Below are 21,241 nucleotides of genomic sequence, written 5' to 3'. Positions count from 1 at the left end.
ACATTTTTTCGTTTAAAAAAATGGAAATATAATCCAGATACCATAAAACAAGACTTTGGAAGTGTACAATTACGTGGTTTTTAGCCTATCAGCAAAGTTGCTGGACCATCATGGTAATTTCAGAACATTTTCATAGCCCACTCCCCTCCAAATGCCTTACCCATTTGCAGTCACTCCCCATTCCCCACTCCCCAGTCGCTGGAAACCACTCCTGTCCTTTCTGTCTCTATGAACTTGCCTATTCAGGACATTTCATATAAATGGAATGCTACCACATGCGGTGTTTTGTGAGCAGCTTCTTTCACTTCGAATTATGTTCTCAATGTGCATTCATGTTGCAGCATGAAACAGCGCTTGTTCCTTTTTATGACCAAATAATATTCCAATGTATGTATACACCACATTTTGTTTCTCCATTTCAGATGATGTTTGTTAGGCTGTTTGTATTTTTTGGCTGTTAAGAATACAGCTCCTGTGAGCATTCCTGTACAACCCCTTGTATGAACGCATGTTTTAACTTCTCTCGGTGATATACCTAGGAGTAGACCTGCAGTAGAAGCAGAATTGTGGGTCATGTGCTTAACTATGTTTAACACTTTTTTTAAGATTTTATTTATTTATTTGACAGACAGAGATCATAAGTAGGCAGAGAGGCAGGCAGAGAGAGGGGGGAGCAGGCTCCCTGCTGAGCAGAGAGCCTGATATGGGGCTCAATCCCAGGACCCTGAGATCATGACCTGAGCAGAAGGCAGAGGCTTAACCCACTGAGCCACCCAGGCACCCCAGCTATGTTTAACATTTTGAGGACCCCTCCTCCCACTGTTTTCCAGAGCAGCTGAGCAGCTGCACCGCATTCCCACCAACCATGTCTGAGAGCACCAATGGCTCCACATCCTCCCTAACACTGTCTTTTTGATTACAGCCGAATCTAGTGAGAGTGAAGTGATAGCTTATTGTAATTTTGGCAATTGGTGTTATTTTTGAGGACTTTCTTGTGGGTGGACCTTGATGATAACTTGGAACCATTTTAAACGTCCAGGTTACTCAACCCCTTGTCATTTTTTTAAAAGATTTTATTTATTTATTTGAGAGAGAGAGAGAGCGCTTGCGCATGAGCTGAGTAAGTGCAGAGGAAGCAGACTCTCTGCTGAGCAGGGAGCCCCGCTGTGGGGCTCGATCCCAGGACTCTGAGATCATGGCCTGAGCTGAAGGCAGACACTCAACTGACTGAGCCACCCAGGTGCCCCTCACCCCCTTGTCATTTTGAGAGCTTCACCTTCTACCCCACCCACCCCCACCGCTGCCCCAAGCCTAGGGGGAGCTTACTACTGAGTCCTTCCTGTCGTGCTGGGGCTTCCAATCTGATTTTTGGTTTTGTTTGGCCTCCCAGGTACCCATGCAACCATTTGGTGAGAGTTGTGTCCCCCCACTTCCACTTGCTGCTCTGAAGTCTCTGGAACCCCAAGAATCCCCATGGCGGGGGGAGGGCATTAGGTGCTATCAAGTATCTCACCTTAGTAGGGAGTCAAAGAGCTTGGCTGAGGAAGGGCTTGAGGGAGAAATGCTCATTGTGACCAGCTGGGTCTTGCCCTGAACCTGCTTCTTCCTCTTCCTCCCATTTACCACAGGCCTTTGGGGAGACTGGCAAAGTTCTGTGTGTCCTGGTTGTCTGTCAGCCCCTCCTCGGCTCCCTCTGTCAAGAAACATCCTCTCCTGGGCCCTGACTTGCTCAGGGCTCTGGAAGTGTTGCCCTCAGCTGGAGCTGAGACAGCATCCGCATGAGAGCAAAGATTTGTCTTTATACACAAATCTTTAAAAATCTGTCTCCTCAGAAATGGAACTGAAACAGCTAGTGATCACATACCGCTACCTGGGATTCTCTAATGTAGGTTGTGGCTGAGGGCTTACAACAGGGCCCTTGTCCCATTTGGGCTACCTCCTCTGCTCTCTGAACGCTGAAATAAAGTATGGCTCAGTGGCTGGCAGACAGGGGCACTGGGCAGGAAAGGGAGGCCTGAGTTTGACAGTTTGTTCATTCAGTAAACACTGCCAGAGCACCCACTGTGTGCCAGGTGCTGTGGCAGAGACCTTCCTCCAAGCCAACTCAGAGTGCCAGCCGAGGGTAAGTGGTGGGAAAGAGAGCGGTCCCGGGGCCTGTGGGGCCCAGAGGAAGGGCATCTAACCCAGAGTGGGGAGGGTGTGGGTGCCCAGCACAGGCTTTCTGTGAGAAGTGATGGCTGAGCCAGGGCTTGAGGGACAAATAACACTCAGCTAGAATGAGAAAGGAGAGACAAACCCTTATATGCTGAGGTATGACTGAGATGAAGTCTTCGCCAAAACTACCGCAGATCCACCTGTCTGACCAGGTGTGTTAGCAGCATGGTAGAAGGCCGGACTCCAGGCCCAAATGCCTCCTGGCCAAAAACCCAGACTGGGCTCAGGCCCAAGTTTCAGGGCCTGAAGTCCAAGGCTGGCCACAGGGCCAGGAGCCAGCTCTTGACATAGGGCAGAGACGAGAGTTGCTGGGCTGACCCAGAGTAGAACTTTCCTGCTCAGAGACACAAGCAAGTGTACCACGTCCCCTGCAGTGTCCTGCACTGGCCTCTCTGCCCCAAGGCTTGCTGAGTGCCGTGCCTCAGAGCAGACCCAAACTGGCACCTGGGGGTTCAGTGTGCAAGCCTAGGGGGCCTGGGGACTTGAAGGGCCAGAAGCCATCCCGTGGCACAATGTTCTTCCAGAACTCTCTGCTCCGCTGTGGTCCCTGGGGGCAAAAGCAGCTCTGAACGCCTGAGCACTCACGGTGTGCTGGACATGGGCCTAATGTGAGTCTTCACATGTCCCAACAACCTGCCCTGATTTAGACATAAGGAGACACAAACCTAATCCCAACCAGCCAGTAGACTCAGAATCAGGGTCTTCTGACCACAGAGCCCAGACTCTTTCCCGTATGTCTGGTGGCCTCGACGGGCAGGTCAACTGTGTGTTTGGTGTTGGGAAAGCAGGGAGAAGGTGAAGAGGATACTAGTCTCCTTAGGCCTGTGGCTAGACTTAGACCTTTTGCTGACCCTGAAGCATCGACCATGGGTTAGCAGAATATCCTCACCCCACCCCCATACCTGTTCATCCTCTCTGCTGACCTTTCTTTTGGGCCAAGTACACGCTGTTGTTCGCTGGCCTGCCCATGATACGGCACCAAGAATGACGCAGTCTTCTCTTAGGGTTCTCACGGCTCATCTCGATCTAAATTCAGTCATCTCTCATCTTCAGCTCTCCTTGCTACCCCTCTGTACATCCCCAGCTGCCCCGCCCCACGAGGAGCTAGCCCTCACAGGATTTTCTTCTCTGATGCTTCTGGTTCCTGATGCTTGTAGTTTATCCCTCACACAGACTCTTGCTCGCTGGGGCCAGAAGAGCAGCTTTCAGTCAATCCATTTCCCAGTCATGGCCAAACTTCTCCATAAAGTTGTCCATACTCAGTCAATATGTTTGTTTCTTATCACTTGTTTTTCTCTCCCTTAGCTCTTTCTCTGTTTAAACTAAAGTCCAGTGGCTTTTAAACATTTTTGGCTGCAACCCATAGAAACAAATAGGTTTTACATTGAAAACCAAACACATAACCCACACAAGTGAAACAAAAATTTAACTAAATAATACTTACCTTTACTATATGTGATGCACTCTAATCTATTCTATTCCGTTTCATTTAAAAATTCTATCAAGACCTATTAAAATGATTTCATGCCCCATTAATGGGTTGTGACCTACAGTTTGAAGAACATTGAACTCAGATATTTTGACATTCAGAGCCTCAAAGTAGGGACATTACAGCAGAAATTTGTCAGGAAAGAAAAGTCAACTTGAAGATTTTGAAATACATGTTACAGACAGAAGTTTGAAAAGAAAAGAGTTTTGAATCTCAAAAGCCTAGATTTCTGGGGCACCTGAGTGGCTCGGTCAGTTAAGCATCTGTCTTCAGCTCAGGTGGTGATCCCAGGGTCCTGGGTTCAAGTCTGCATAGGGCTCCCTGCTCAGCAGGGAGTCTCCTTCTCCCCACCCCCCCACCTGCTCATGCTCTCTCTCACTCTCTCTCTCTCTCTCTCAAATAAATATATATTTTTAAAAAGCCTAGATTTCCTCTCCTAGGCGAGATGTAGTAGGTCGTTGCAGGCCAATGGTCCCACAAGGTCGTACGATGAGATGAATCTCTCCAGCTGTCCCCTCACTCATCTCCCTGGACATTTGTCAGTTTGGGGCACTGCTTAACAATTAAGCTTTGCCCAAAAGAAAGATCTCTAATGGAGGAAAGAGAAACCAGTAAAGCTATTAGTGGCTACATGGTACTAGAATGAAAAATGGGAACATGGAGGCTTTAAAAACACAACCCATTTTCTCCACAGGATGTCTGCTGAGTTCTGGGTCTGGCTGCATCTAAAAAGGAGAGTAAAATCTTTCACAGTATTACAGCATTTGGAAAACAAAGTCTCTCCAAGAAGAAAGGGCCTGACTCAAACACACGGCCATTCTTCATGACATTTCCCAGATTTTGGATCTGCAAGGGGACAGAATCTAGACAGTTCGATTATGAACCTGTGAAGGGCAGAACTGAATCTCTACAGTCCTCTGTACCTGAGGGTACAGAGACTTGCAAGGCTCTCAGTATAAATTCGCATGTAAGGAATAAGGATAAACAGAGATAGATTGTTTTGTAAACACTGAAATCCAGCCTCAATTCAGCTTCATCCTTCACCAGACTGAGGCAATCATCCCTCATGGCTATCTGCTTAACAGAGGAAAGAAGGAACATTCTGTGTAGCAAAATATATCATCTGGAGTCTCTATGCCTCTTAATACAATGTCTGCATATAGTGAAAAGTAATCAGGTGAAGAGGCAGGAAATGATAACTGATAAGCAAGAGGAAAAAACAGACAATAGAAGCAGACACAGATATTTCAGATGTAGCAGTTAGTAGATAGGACTCTAAAATAACTGATTCTAGAAGCACTGGAACTCTCATACATTGCTGGTGGAGATGTAAAGTGGTATATCCATGCATCAGCCAGAGTTAACTCAGGATACAGAAACCACACAGTAATTTGGACAAGAAAATTTTAAGGTAAAGAATTATTAAGTATAAAAGGGGACCATGTGCTAAGAAGGAAGGAGAATTCCAAGGAATATTGTTATAGCAGATACAGAGAGTAGCCTCTGAGGCTGAAACAGACCACCCTAGGAAGGAGCAAACCTGTATGAGGTCTTTCCTCACCCTCTACCCCCAGGCTGAGGTCCCTACCTTGTTGAAGACAGTGTAGTCATGACTCATGGATGTTGAAGAAGGTTGCTGAAGTTCCGTGCACATGGAACACACTGGAAAAGCATTCCTCTTGTGTACTGAGAGAAACCAACCAGGAGAAGGTGCTGCACTGTGGAATTTGCTGGAAAACTTTCCCACAGGAATGATGCATTCCAAATCTGCCCTCTGTGGTGTCAGAGGAAGCTGTCAGTAGAGACATGCTGTGTGTTTCTGGCTGCCATGAGTGCAGGAAACTTGTGCACCAGGAAGCTGCCAAGTGAGCCCATCAGAACCAGGAAGAGAAGCCACTTTCTCTAGCGGTGGCTGCTAGCACTCTCTCCTGACAAAGCTTAGCAATCTGCCAAAGGGCGGAAGAGAAATGTTTAAGGGTCCAGCTTCATTATCACAGAGCAGGTAATAAGGATGGGTTTGGATCTGAATGGCAATAAATTGACAATGGGCACAATCAGCTTTGAAAAGATGCTTAGTAGAACCTACTAAAGCTAAACATACATCTACCTTCTGAGTCAACATTTCTACTTCTAGGTACATACTTAAGAGAAATGAGCAACAATGCTCACCAAAAAACATATATAAGAATATTCATAGCAGCTGTAGTCATAATGGCCTAAACATGGTGACAACCCAAATGTTTACTAACTGGAGGATGAATACAGAAATTGTGGTCTACTCATACAATGGAGTACTATACTGCAATAAATGAGAATGATGTACAGAGACATAAGCAACATGAATGAATCTCACAGACATTATATTAAATGAAAGGAGCCAGAAGGAAAAGACAACATATATGAAGTCCAATAAATAGTAAAATCAGTTGATAGTGACAGAAGTCAGAATAGTGGTTATCTCCAGAGAGGGAGACAGATCATAAAAGATTATTAATCTCAGGAAACAAACTGAGGGTTGCCGGAGGTGAGTGGGGTGGGTGTGTGATGGACATTGGGGAGGTATGTGCTATGGTGAGTGCTGTGAATTGTGTAAGACTGATGAATCACAGACCGGTACCCCTGAAACAAATAATACATTATATGTTAATTTAAAAAAATAGTGGTTATCTCTTGGCAGAGGGGAATGATGCCTGAGTAATGATTAGTATCCTTTATGCATCATTGCATGTGTGTTATACTTCAAAAATTCAAAATAGCCTCACTTAGATTAATATGTTGCATAAAATAGAAGAAGAGGTAGATAAAATAGATAAAAGGAAAGGAAATGTCATCAGATAAGTGGAATCTACAAAAAATAAAAATAGAAAGAAAATGCACACTCTAGAACTTATAAAGTCTACTAACAGAGGTCAAGGACACACTGGATGAATTTAATAACAGATTGAACACAGCTGGGAACAGGATTACTGAACTTGAAGACAAATTAAAAAATACATTGAAATGAAAACACGGGAAAAAAGACTGAGAGAAAAAGAGATAATAGCATAAAAGATAATCAGGCCATATACAATTGTCTAACATTCATATCACTGGAGTCCCAGAAAGAGAGGAGAGAGAGAATGGGACAGAAGCAATAGTCAGAGACGTAAGAGCATAAAATTTTCAGCTGGTGAAAGACATAAAATTCATAGATTCAAGGAGCTTGTAAATCCCAAAAAGGGTAAGCACAGAGAAAACTGAATGCAGGCACATCATAGTTAACTGCTGAAAACCAGGCAAACATAATTTTTACAAAGATTATTTATTTTAGAGAAAGAGAGAGACAGGGACTTAGAGCACACACATGAGTGCAAGGAGGGGCAGAGGAAGAGGGAGAGAGGGAATCTAAAGCCGACTCCTCACTGAGCGGGGAGCCTAGCACGGGGCTTGATCTCACAACCCTGAGATCATGACCTGAGCTGAAACCAAGAGTAGGATGTTCAGCCAACTGAGCCAAACAGGCACCCCTCAAACATAATTTTTAAAGCATCAGATATCTTCCTTCATTGATCAAATCCTTTGATGAACATTTCCTGGAGCTCAGAAGAAGTGGAACTGGGGTGAGAGCCATTATTTCCCACCGCAGGAACGACGTGGCGAGGCCTGGCCTCACAACAGGAGACGACATTCTGCAACTAGGAGCCTGAGCCCAGCATCCGGAACATCTCTCCTCGCTAATTACCCAACCTCAGCTGGCCCAACAATGGAGAAATGATCATCCTTTGTAGCCACAAGTGTTTGGGAGTCGTAGTATTTGAAATATTGTAACACCAAATTAGAAAAGCAAAAACTGCCCAGATTTTGAAGCTGCAATGCGAATTGTGTAAGACTTTGCTCATTTCCATTTAGCCCCGTTCTTTGAAATCCAATTTACATTACCCCTGCTAACAAACAGGACAGAAAAAAATTTAAATCTTTGATGGTTAGAATTTTAAAACATTTTTACACTAAGACAATACGGATTTGTATGTAGTATTTCAGAATATGCATACATCTTAGCAAAGTTTAGAGAACCCAGAAGGCCAGTGAGCATGAAGCCCTCTGATACCTGGGGCAGTCATTCAGGAAGCCTCGGGGGACACCTAGAGGAGCAGAGTCTTTAGTAACGAGATCTGTGTGGCTGATTGAGATCCAGATCTGCCTCAAAAGCTTCTTTTGTCTGCCCAAAAAGATGGGCAAGGAGTTCTGTTCTAATGAGAAATTAGATGGGAAAGAAGTCCTGCTCTTTAATCTCCCAGGAGAGCCTAAACAATCAAGGGGCAAAGCTCATTACCTCTTGGGTGATATCAGGAACTATGAAGGTCTGAGATTTTATCCTACTTGCAAGCTAACAAGTGGTCTTTCCACAGTTTTATGGACACTGGCAGAAAACATGAAACTCCTGGGTTAGCAGTGAAGGATAGGTTATTTCGCACAGCAATAGTAGTCATCAGGGTATTCACGTTTTTGCACAGGATTCCTTGGTCTGGATTTGCAGAGGACAACACGAAGAAGGCCAACTACACCTGCACGTGCAGCGGGCTGTGTTATGGAAGAACAGCTCTGAGCTTCGGAAAGCCAAGCTTTCACACTGGAGAGTGGCTATGCTTGCTGTAGAGGGAGACACGACCTCCATCTTCCAAGGCTGTAATGAAACCTGCCCTTCGTTTTATTTTTATTTATTTAAATTTAAAGATTTTATTTATTTGAGAGAGAGGGAGAGAGACAATGAGCACAGGGAGAGGCAGAGGGGGAGCGAGATGCAGACTCCCACTGAGCAGGGAGCCTGACATGAGACTCGATCCCAGGACCCTGGGATCATGACCTGATGAAGGCAGCCGCTTAACTGACTGAGCCACCCAGCAGCCCCTGCCCTTTGTTTTAGAAGGAGATGCTATCTCTATCTGTCAAGCCTGTCCACTGTATAAATGTTCCTCTGCTTGCGAAATGTGCAGAAACGTGAGGCAGCCTCGAGGAATGCTGCTGATAGGAACCTGCGATCAGACTACTGTGCGAGGTGCAGATGTCTCCTTGCTATCTCCTTTAACCTCTGGATACGCCTGAGTGGTGGGCAGCGTAGAGCTCACCAGTCCTGCGTGTGAGGGGTGCCTGAGGGTCTGTGGTAAGAGTCACTAGGAAGGAGCTGAAATCCCGATCAGCAGTTTGATGAGACCTCCAGTGACTGCTACAATGTCAAAAGAAATGCTAGACTCTGACGCAGGTTGGTGGACTCAGAGACAAGCTGCTTTCATTTTGTGGCTCACTATCCCTTTCAAAGTCAGCCTCATGATCAACAAAAAACTACTAGAATTTATAGGTAAAGTTAGCAAGAATACATAGTCAATATACAAAACCCAGTCTATATCTTTGTGTGTGTGTGTTTTTTAAGATTTTATTTTTAAGTAATCTCTACATCTAACATGGGGCTGGAACTCTCAACCCCGAGATCACGAGTGTCAGGTTCTGCCAGCTGAGCCAGCCAGGCGTCCCACAGAATCCATTGTATTTCTACGAATGGGCAACACATAACTAGAAATGAGGTAAAAACCTAAGAGCAATTTCATTAGTAACAGCATTAATAAACATAAAATACAAATGACTTCCAGCAAGTATAAACACTGATGACATGAAAGAGTAAACAAATGGGGGGATGCCTGATTGGGTCAGTCAGTTAAGCCTCTGACCCCTGGTTTTCGCTCAGGTTATGATCTCAGGGTCCTGAGATGGAACCCTGCATGGCCTCTCGGCACAGAGTCTGGTTGGGGTTCTTTCCTTCTAGCTCTCCTTCCTCCTCTACTCCTCATCGAGCTTGCGCAGGCATGCTGTCTCTTAAATAAAGAAAGAAAGAAATAAAATCTGTTTTTAAAAAAGAATAAGTAAGTGGAAAGATGCCATATTCATGACTGGAAGACTCAATATTATCAAGATGTCTATTCTCCTCAAGATAATCTTTAGATTTAACGCAAGCTCAATCAGATTTCCAGCAGAATTGTTAAAGATACTAACAGACATTTTAAGACTTGTATGAAAATAGCCAAAGCAATTTTCAAACAGAATAACAGTTAGAGGAGGACTCAGATGACTTGATTTTAAGACTTACTATGTCTTAGCTCAGGCTGCTATAACAACATACTATAAACCTCACAGTTCTGGAGGCTGGAAGTCAGAGATCATGAGGGCAGCACGGACAGGTAAAGGCGAAGGTGCTCTTCCTGGTTGCAGACTGCTGATTTTTCCTTGTGTCCATGCAAGGCAGAAAGAGAGCTAGCTAGCTCTCTGGCTTATTCTTATAAGGGCACTAATTCCATTCGCAAGGAGTTTTCTCTCATGATATAATTACCTCCCTAAGGCCTCACCTCCAAATACAATTTCATTAGGAGGATTAGGGTTACAACATATGCATTTTGAGGGGACACAAACACTCAGTCCATAACACTGTACAACTGTAGTCAAGTTAGTGAAGTACCAGCATAAGGATAGATAAATCAATCAGTGGGATAGACTAGGGAGTCCAGAAAGAAACTCACACTTATAACCAGCTGATATTTGACAAACACCCCAAAGCAACACAATGGAGTAGAGCAAAGTCTCTTGAACAAATGGTATTTGCACAAGCAGAAATCCATATGGGAAAAAAAAAAAAAAAGGAAATCTGACCCCTACCTCCCATCTCATACAAAAGGTAATTAGAAGCAAACTGTGGTACACCCATTCATGAAACATGCAGCAATAACAAGGAACTAAATACTGATACATGCAACAACATACATGATTCTCCAGGGAATTATGCTGAGTGAAGAAAAGCCAATCCCAAAAGGTTACATGCTTGATGATATGATCTATATATCATTTTTTAAGTGACAATATTTTAGAAACGGAGGACAGAATAGAGATGTCGGAAGTTAGGGGGAGAGATATAGGAGAGAGGTGGGTGTGGCTGAAGGGCAACACAAAGGGTCTCTGTGTTCAGGACCCTAACTATGGTGGTGGATACGTGAACCTACACAGGTGATAAAATTATACACACACACACACAGAGGAGTACAACTAAAACTCAGGAAATCCGACTAAGATAGGTGGCTTGTATCAATGTCAATATCCTGATTGTGGTATTAGACTCTAGTTTTGCAAAATATTACCATTGGGGAGACTGGGCAAAATGTACAAAGGATTCCATGTTATTCTTACAACTACATGAACCTACAGTGATCTCAATAAAAATTTCAATTAAAAAATGAATTCGAGGGGCGCCTGGGTGGCTCAGTGGGTTAAGCCTCTGCCTTCAGCTCAGGTCATGATCCCAGTGTCCTGGGATCGAGCCCCGCATCGGGCTCTCTGCTCCGCAGGGAGTCTGCCTCCACCTCTCTCTCTCTGCCTGCCTCTCTGCCTACTTGTGATCTCTGTCTGTCAAATAAATAAATAAAATCTTAAAAAAAAAAAAAGAATTTGAGATGGATCACAGGCCTACATGTAAATTTTTAATAAGTCTTATCATTATAACTTTTTTTGTAATTCCTAGGAGAAAATAAAGGGACTATCTTCATGATCTGGCAGTAGGAAATCCTTAGGAAGATTTCTTGAACAGGGGGAAAACACCCAATACACATAGAATAAAAACTGGCAAATTGAATTTCATCAAATTAAAAACATGTCTGGTCATTAAAGCCATCCTGGTCACAGGGAGCTTGCAGACGGGGTCAGAGTGTGGGGGGTTCAGAGGTAGCACTCATCCCCGCCACCCTGATGGAGGAAAACTAATCGAATGGCTCCATCTGGCTGCCAGGGCTGGGGGTAGCCACTGTGAACCTTACCAGGGAAGCTTCCTCCCAGCGATGGTCCTATGCTGTGAAGAGAGGATGACACCACAAGCAATAATAATGGCTTGACTACCAAGAAAATTTGGAAGACGTTATCTCTCTCCACAACATTTCCAAAATGTAGGTATTATACTCCCCATTTTAAAGACTAGGAAACTGAGGGCGCCTGGGTGGCTCAGTGGGTTAAAGCCTCTGCCTTTGGCTCAGGTCATGATCCCTGGGTCCTGGGATCAAGCCTCGCATTGGGCTCTCTGCTTGGCAGGGAGCCTGCTTCCTCCTCTCTCTCTCTCTCTCTCTGCCTGCCTCTCTGCCTACTTGTGATCTCTGTCTGTCAAATAAATAAATAAAATCTTAAAAAAAAAAAAAAGACTAGGAAACTGAGTCTGAGGAAGTTGAAGTAAGGTCCCCAGGCTCACATAGCTGATAGGTGGTGGGTCCCAGGACCCAGCCCACCTCTGTGAGATACAGTTATTCCAGCACCACGTCTGTGAGATGCTCCCCATTCTGCTACTCCTAGCTGCCTTCCTCAGAGCCAGTCAAAATAAGGACACGCTGGTATTTATGGAAAAAAGAAACCATAATATCTGGAAGCAGAGAGGTGTCAATATGTATACATTCTTATCAGCTAACACAAAAAACTGGAAACTATTTGGTTTTGTGATTTGCTCTCAAAGTGAGTAAGTTCATTGTTGTTTCACACAGCCACGACACAATTCTAAATGTTTAAATAAAGAAAATGCTCTTGGCATCCAATTTGGATCACAGAAGGGTCTTGCGGCAATAAACATAACTTGGCAGAAGAAAGAATGATTTTTTGTTTGTTTTTTCAGTCTTTCAGATACCAAAACACAGCAGTAACCTCTGAAGTTAGAAGTCTTTGTATGAAACAAAAGCAAAACAAACAAACAAAGCACCTTCCTTTGGCCAGGACTTTGAGGCAACACAATCTAATCACTGATGGAAATCATCAAATATGTAGAAGATTGAACTTCCATTAAATCAAGATGCAAAATGCAGGGTGATCCACTTGGGAGAAATTGAGGAGGCTCTATATTGTCCAAACTGTACGCTTTTGAAAGTAAAAAGAGTTGTTATTAATAATTGCACAGGACAACAGTTACAAAGTCAGGATATAAAGACATGTAGTTGCCCTAAATTTGTTCTGTGGTTTAATTTGGCAAAGATGTGACTACATTTTATGGTGGAGACCTACCAATGGTGAGAAACTGAACCCTTTCAAAAAGAACAAAAAGTATCTCTCAGTGTCCTAGCAGTATTTTTCAGTGTCCTGATTTGAATTTTATTTTGGAAATAACGTTCTAAGGGAGATTTCAAGCCATTCAAGAGCATGAGTAACCCCCACTTGGGGGCTACAAACATCACTTGCATTTAGTAGACCCAATCTGCAATTCTGTGTTTTACAGACACCTCTGTATTGATGTGCCTAAGTTTGCTTATTCATTCACCTATTTGGGACATCTCGATTATTTCCAGTTTGGGGTGATTGTGAATAAACTTGCTATAAACATTACATGCAGGTTTTTGGGTACACCTGAGTTTTCCAATCAATTGGATAAACATGTAGGAGTGTCATTGCTGGGTTATATATAAGATTACATTTAGCTTTGTGATAAAAAAAAAGGGGGGGGGAGGGGCGCCTGAGTGGCTCAGTGGGTAAAGCCTCTGCCTTCTGCTCAGGTCATGATCTCAGGGTCCTGGGATGGAGCCCCACATCAGGCTTTCTGCTCAGCAGGGAACCTGCTTCCTCCTCTCTCTCTGCCTGCCTCTCTGCCTACTTGTGATCTTTGCCTGTCAAATTAAAAAAAAAAAAAAAAAGACAACATTTAGCTTTGTAAAAAACTGCCAAACTGTCTTCCAAAGTGGCTGTATACCATTTTGCATTCCCACCAGCAATAAATGAAGAGTGTCTACTACTCTGGTGTTCTTCACCAACTTTTGTGAGCCAACATTATCAATTGTGGGGGGTTTTAGCCATTCTAATAGGTTGTGTAGAAGTATGTCCTTATTGCTTTAATTTGTAACCCCTAATGAGAAATGAAGTTCAGGTTTTTTTCATTTGTTTACTTTTCATCTGTATATCTTCTTTGGTGAGGTATCTGTTCAGATCTTTTGCCCATTTTTTAATTGGGTTGTTTGTTTTCTTTTTGTAGAGTTTTGTGTGTTTTGGATAATAGTCCTTTATCAGATATGTTTTGCAAATATCTTCTTCCAGTTTATAGCATTTCTATTTAATTCTCTTAACAGTCTTTCACAGAGCACATGTTTAAAATTTTTTATTTATTTAAAAAATTTTAAATTTGAGTATAGTTCATGAAAAGTTGTTAATTTTAATGAACTCCAACTTATAATTTTTTCTTTCATAGATCATGCTTTTGGTGTCATGTCTAGAAAGCCAAATCCAAGATCATCTAGCTTTTTTCCTGTTTTCTTCTAGAAGTTTTATAGTTTTACATTTGTATCTATGATCCCTTTGAGTTAATTTTTATAAAGGCATAAGGTGTGTTCAGATCCAGTTACTCCAGCACCATTTTTTGAAAAGACTATCCTTTTCCCATTGACTTTCCTTTGTCCCTTTGTCAAAGAACAGTTGACCACATGTGTATGGGTCTGTTTCTGGGCTCTGTTCTGCTTCATTGGTCTATGAATCTATTCTTTCACTAATATGCTGTGTTGCTAAGTCTTGAAGTTTAGTAGTGTCAGTTTTCCAACTTCGTTATTCTTCTTCTTCAGTATTGTGTTGGCTATTCTGGGTCTCTTTACCTTTTTATATATATTCTAGAATAAATTTGTGGGTATCCACAAAATAGCTAACTAGAGTTATGACTGAATTTGTGCTTAATCTATACATCACATTGGGAATAACTGACATCTTTGGAAGATTCATTTTTCCTACCCTCAAACCTGGAATAGCTCTCCACTTCTTTAAAACCTTTTGATTTCTTTCATCAGCTGGCATTGATTTCTAGTTTAATCCCCCTGTGGTCTAGAACAGTCTCTGTATAATTTCTGTTCTCTTAAATTTGTTAAGTTAGGTTGTACGGCCTGGAATGTGGTCTGTCTTGGTGAATATTCTATGTGCACTTGAGAAGAATCTTTATTCTGCTGTTGTTGGATGAAGTATTGTATAAACGTCAGATCAAGTTGACTGATGTTCTTGTTCAGTTCAACTATGTCCTTGCTGGATTTAGTCATCACTTAAAAAAATGGTGTTGAAGTTATTGGTTAAAATTTTGGGTTCATCTATTTCTTTCTCACAATTCTATACATTTTTGTCACATGTGTTTTGATGATCTCTTGTTAGGTGCATACACATTAAATATTGTTATGTCTTCCTGGGGAACTGTTCCCTCTTAACATTATGTATTACTCTCTCTTTATTACTGATAAATTTCCTTGCTCTGATGTCTGCTTTGCTTGAAGTTAATATAACTATTCCAGCTTTCTTTTGATTAGTGTTAGCATGGCATAGCTTTCTCCACTCCCTTTTAAAAAAGACTTTTAAAAAGATTTTTATTAAAAAAAAAAGATTTTTATTTATATATTTGACAGAGAGTGAGAGAGCACAAGCAAGCGGAGCAGCAGAGGGAGAATGAAGCAGGCTCCTGACTGAGCAGAGAGCCCACGCAGGCTCAATCCCAGGACCCTGGGATCACGACCTGAGCCGAAGGTGGAGGCTTAACCACTGAGCCACCCAGGCGCCCCAACACCGCTTTATTTTTACTTTATCTGTGTCTTTATATTTAAAGTTAATTTCTTGGGGCACCTGGCAGGCTCAGTCTGAAGAGCATGTGATTCTTAATCTTGGGGTCATGAATTTGAGCTCCACGTTGGGGGTAGAGATTACTTACATAAATAAAACTTTAAAAAATTAAATAAAGTGAATTTCTTACAGACACACAGTTGGGCCTTGTTCTGTTTTTTTTTTTTTTAATCCATTTACACTCTTTTAATTGCTATAAACTGTTCACGCTATGTGTACTGTTTTCTATTTGCTCCACTTGACTTCCATACATAATTTGGAATTGATAATTGTGTGTTCTTTCTTAAAGGGAATCCTTTCAGATACCTCAAAACCTGGAGCCACCCCTGCCTGGCATGCACTAAGTAACAACAGAAAAGCTGCACACCAGGCTCTGGTTGGGCTGGAGGTATGCAGGGCTTCGGGGACGTGACTGTACAGTACTTGAGCGCACTGGGTCTCTGCTTAGTGAGTCTAAATGCCCCGGACACTAACAAACGCATCAGCCAACGAGAGCGCCCCTACGGCACACTTCCCCTTGCAAGGGGGCGGGGCTTGCGGGGGCGTGGATTACGCGTCAGCAAGTTTGTTACCTGGACGACAACACGCCCCCACCCCCAGCCCCGTGCTGTGTTGCCCTGACGACCGTGGCTGGGTCACTGCAGAATAGATTGGAAACTCGCTGCACTTTGAGGACCGTGGATCTGTCGAGGGATCGTTCGCGGCGGCTCAGTTTCCTAGGAATATATTGCAACAGTAGGGATAACAGGGTTGTATGCCTTTTCCTGCCCGAATTCCTCGGCAGGCGCTCCGAAGCGTTAAGGGCCGCGTAGCCGGGCTCCCCCACTCCATGCTGGGAAGGGACTTTGCGGAAAACCGCCTGGCAAGCCACGACCCTGCGGGCGGCAGGCTCCGCTTCCCCCGTGGGGTGTTCATTTTGCATCGGGGCATTTATTTGCTGCTACTTATATTTACTTTACAGGGACGGGGGCTTTGTCTGAAGGAGGCTCTGGATTTGCTGGTCTTTGCAGCGGTTTGTCTCCAAGCTGCTGTTGGGAACAGCCCGAGTCAGAAGTTAACAGGGCTTCTGTCTTTGCAGAGCCATGGGCAGCAAGAAGAAGGAAATTGCCCTGCAGGTAAGAAGCCTCAAGGGTCGCTTGCTTCTAGCGCTTGGTTGGGGGTAGAGGTTGAGGAGGAGTGGAAAGAAATGTATAAAAGTGATACTATTTGCCAGCAGTACGTGACAGACGGTGTTCTCAAACTTGAATATTGTACCCTTCCATCTTAAAGGGGGAAAAAAAAGAAACAAATCTTATCTCGACCCCCCAGTGACAATTTTTTGTGCCCTTAAATATAAGCAAACATAAAATGGGGTATAAGCTCTTTATGTTTATAGTGCTTATGCAAACATAACCCAAACATGAATTAAAATAAAACTAAAAACTCAAAAAAATAGGAACAAATACAAATCGATACTGACATATTTTTTGTTGAAATATAAATACAGCTTGCTTCGAGAATATGTAGGGTTTTTTTAATCTGGGCATGTGTCTGTAACTATGTGCTCTCTAGAGACCCAGTTCTCCCACCACTGCCCTTTGCAATCATTTGCTTATTCAACGAATATGTTTTGATATTTTATGTGCTACACATTTGTTGTATAGAGGGCTTTACTTCATTTGCACCTGGAACAAACAATTCTGTAAGCCAGCATCTGCTTTTGTTCCTGGTTCCAGACAAGAAGGAGTGCTTTGCCATAAGCAGATCGCCTAGATGGCCCATAATACATGCACATTTGGAAGCAAATTTACAGGGTCTCCTGGTCAGTTTGGCCCATCTGGACACTCATTCAGGTGCCCGCTGCGGAGCAGAATGACAGTGGTCTTGAGATACCTGATTTCTCTTTAATTGTCCTTTGTGGCATGGGCACTCCACGTGTGAGTTTCCAAAGCCTAATAACTTAAAAAGGGAGAAAGCAATGTCATTGTAAGGACAGCATGTACTAGGAGAGGGTGGGAAGCGCTTTGGACTGAATGTCCAAAGACCCGATACAGTTCTTGACTCTTTTCTTAGTCATCTCTGAGACTTGAGATCAATCACATAACGTCTCTTGCTACAGCTTGCCCATCAATAGAATGAGCGAACCATCCCTTAAGGGCTTTCCAGCATTGGTACTCTAGTACTCTGGAGTTATGAAACTTTTCATATGTCTACATTCTGTCTGTAAATAAATTCTAAGCACATGGACCTATCACTTACTGCTTTGTGAATGAGTTCCTCAACCTCTCTGAGACTCCAGATCCTTTATGCAAACAGGAAGGATATTACAGAGCCTGCAGAGTTGTTGCGATGAGATTCCTTTAGGTATTTCAAGGCTGGGCTGATTGCTGTCTGTAGTGGCTCTAAGATTTTTGCCCCATATGATTTTTCATCTGTCTATGCCCTGTGTCCCCTTTGGGAATATTTTTTGGTGATTTCACAAAAATGTTATTCCCCAGGGCTCTGAATTCAATGTGGTACTCGAAGTAAGTACTCCACTTACTGAGGGACATTGCCACTCTACCAGATCAGCTTTTTTTTTTTTTTTTAAGATTTTATTTATTTATTTGACAGAGAGAGAGAGAGAGCAGGGGGAGGAGCAGAGGGAGAGGGAGAAGCAGTCTCCCTAGTGAGCAGGGAGCCCGATGTGGGGCTTGAACCCAGGACCCTGGGACCACAGCCCAAGCCGAAGGCAGACGCTTAACAACTGAGCCCCCTCCCAGGTGCCCCCCAGATCAGCTCCTTGAAAGCAGTGCTCTAGGGTTTGCCAGTCCAGGAACCCTGTCCTCTTTTTGAGTAAGATTATTTTGGGCTCCTTCTGTGACTGAAACAGAAATTACAGGACACCAAGAGATGGTCTGGCTAGATAGAATGTGCCACACATTCCTCATTCATTCCCAACCAAATGTAGGGCTTAGTGAAGTCAGACATTTTCCATACTCTCCTGCTCCTGGCCTGTTCCTAAGAGAGATTCTTCAAGTGTTCAGAGTCCCGGCCCCACTGCTGGTGAGGGTTATCCCATGGCAGGGGTGTACCACAGAGAGTTGCTACTGACAACAGCTGAGCCACGGGAAGTGACTGTTGTTGGGGGGGCACACTCTTCTGAACCCTCTGTCACCTTCTTCAGGACTAGAGGTGTGAGCCCAGGATGATGTTGGTCCAACATTCTTAGATCACTCAAAGCATCAAGAAGAAGACTGTTCTACTTTTTCATAGAAACAAAAAGTATGGAGCTATGATTTCTTTAGAAAGATGGATCTTCAGCAGAAGATTTGCAGGTGTTACATGTCTCCAGCCCTTTTAAAGGAACAAAGATCTCAGCATACCTGTATTAAGAATGAGTGGTCATTGTCATGGTCTCTTGATTTTTATGGTTTTAAATTAGCCCCACCCAAACTTACTTATTACAAAATGAAAGAGAATAATTTCACAGTGCAGAAGACTGACAGAGCACCTTAATCAAGTGATCCAAGTGCATATCAGCAATAAGGGGCTGATCGAAATTGCGTGTCACCTGATAGGATACAAAGAGAGAACACTCTTCTGCTTCCCTGACACTCCACCCCAAGCAACCAATTCCAACCAATCCAAAGATGCACAGCCTGAATCTAATCAGGAAACATCAAACACACCCAAACCGAGGGACAGTGTATAAAAATAACCCTCCCATAGTCGTCAAAAGTGACCCAGAGGTCATGAAAATCAAGGAAAGACTGAAGAACGATTCCAGAAAGCAGTTAATCCAGTATGTGATTCTGACGAGATCCTTTGCTATTCAGGACATTATTGGGAGGATTGGTAAAACCTGAATGGGATCCAAAGATGGCATAGTAATAATATATCAGTGTTTACTCCCTGACTTTGAGGGTTGTGTTGTAGTTAGATGGGATAATGTAGAAATTGACAACCTGTCCTAAAAAAATGGAAATGCAAAGGATCAAGAATAGGCAAATAGTTTTGGAAAAGAAAAACAAATATGGAAGACCCACACTGCCTGATTCCAAGGCTTATTATAAAGTTACAGTAATTAAAAGAGTATGGTGTTGGCAAAAGAAGAGAAAATGAAACTGAATAGAGTCCAAAATAAACCCATGCTTATGTAGTAAACTCATTTCAGCAAAGATGCCACAGCAATTTAATGAGAAAAAAAAAATCCTTTCTAGAAGTTTTGCAGAAACAACTGTACCTCTACATGGAAATAAAATTAACTTCAATCCTTTTGCACAATATAGATAAAAATTATTTTCAGATAGCTCATGGACTTAAATGTGAAAGCTTAAATTAAAAAGCTTCTAGAAGAAAACAGAGGAGAGCATCTTTCTGATATATATATATATATGTATATAAAATATATTATTGGGTTGTATATATTGATTTATATTATATATTGATCAATATTGTATATTGATATATAATATATATATTATTAGATTATATGTATATATATACACAATCTAATAATAAAAAGGCCAACAATTGAGGTGCCTGGGTGGCTCAGTGGGTTAAGCCTCTACCTTCGGCTCAGGTCGTGATCTCAGGGTCCTGGGATCGAGCCCCGCATCGGGCTCTCTGCTCAGCGGGGAGCCTGCTTCCCCCTCTCTCTCTGCCTGCTGCTCTGCCTACTTGTGATCTCTCTCTCTCTTTCTCTCTCTCTCTCTGTCAAATAAATAAATAAATAAAATCTTTAAAAAAAAAAAGGCCAACAACCGAATAAAGAAAATGGACAGACCAATGGTCACTTCTCACAGAAGACATATAAATGGCTAATAAGCACACTAAATAGTGCTTATTTTAATAATAAATACCTTTTTAATAATTTTAACAATAAGCATTATTTAATAATTAATAATGCTTAACAGCCTTAGTCATCAGGGAAATGAAATTATAGCCACAATGAGATACCCACTACATTACCATTAGTGTAGCTAAAATCTAAAAGACTAACATTACTAAATTTTGCTGAGAATGGAGCAAGCAGGACTCTCATACCTTGCTGATGAAGGTTTAAAATGGTACAACCGCTTTAGGAAAAGCCTGGCAGTTTCTAATTAAACTGAACACGCATTTACCCTATGTCCCAGCAATGCCCCTCCTAGAGTATTTACTTACTGAAGATAAGTGAGAATATGAGCACAAAAGGATTTAACAGGAATGTTCATAACTGGGGCACCTGAGTGGCTCAGTTGTTAAGCGTCTGCCTTTGGCTCAGGTCACCATCCTGGGGTCCATGGATTAAGCCCCGCATTGGGCTCCCTGCTCAGTGGGGAGCCTGCTTCTCCTTCTCCACTCGGCTTCTGCTCTCTCTTGCGATCTCTGTCACTGCCTCTCTCAAATAAATAAAATCTTGAAAAAAGAATGTTCATAAGTTGTTATTTGTAATAACCCCAAACTAGAAGTGACCTAAATATCTATCAAGCAAATTACGATACAGCCATTCAATGAAATATGCTCAGGAATAAAACTGGACAAACTACTGACACTCAGTCACACAGATGCTTCTCCAAACATACACTGAGTGGAAGAAACAAGCACAAAATAATGGGTGTTGTACTATTCCATTTATAGGCAGTTTTACAAAGCAGATCAGTGACCACCTGGGTTGAGGAGCAGTGGGGGGTGTGTGTGTGTGACTGGGACGAGACAGAGAACTTTCGGGGATGATGGAAAAGTTCTGTATTGTGAGAGGAGTGTGGTGACCTGGGTTGTGTGCATTTGCTAAAACTCGGTGAACTGCAACCCTTTAGTTCTGTGTATTTCACTGTACATAAATTGTTTCTCTAGAACATGTAAGAAGACCAAAAGAAAAAAATGAATGAATACCTTTCTGTATATGAATCTAGATAAATGTCAAAACTGGATTTGAGTGAGAACAAAAATGGCAAAAAGATCTCTATAGTATGATAT

The 21,241-nt window shown here is 42.7% G+C and overlaps 1 protein-coding gene across 1 annotated transcript in view; it reads left to right on the top strand.

Annotated features, from left to right (window-relative positions):
* The first annotated feature begins 16,401 nt into the window (after window positions 1-16,401).
* LOC111155002 (NME/NM23 family member 9) overlaps window positions 16,402-21,241 on the top strand; it is a 40,214-nt gene continuing 35,374 nt past the window's right edge. The window contains exon 1 of the mRNA XM_022514994.1: window positions 16,402-16,434. Within this exon, the coding sequence (XP_022370702.1) occupies window positions 16,402-16,434 (33 nt within the window). The remainder of the gene's footprint in view (window positions 16,435-21,241) is intronic.

Source organism: Enhydra lutris, unplaced genomic scaffold, assembly GCF_002288905.1.
Source record: "Enhydra lutris kenyoni isolate GAN:26980312 unplaced genomic scaffold, ASM228890v2 scaffoldscaffold39, whole genome shotgun sequence".
Lineage (NCBI taxonomy): Eukaryota > Metazoa > Chordata > Mammalia > Carnivora > Mustelidae > Enhydra > Enhydra lutris.
Note: the sequence above shows the minus strand (reverse complement) of the source record. Positions and strands in the feature narration are given on the sequence as shown.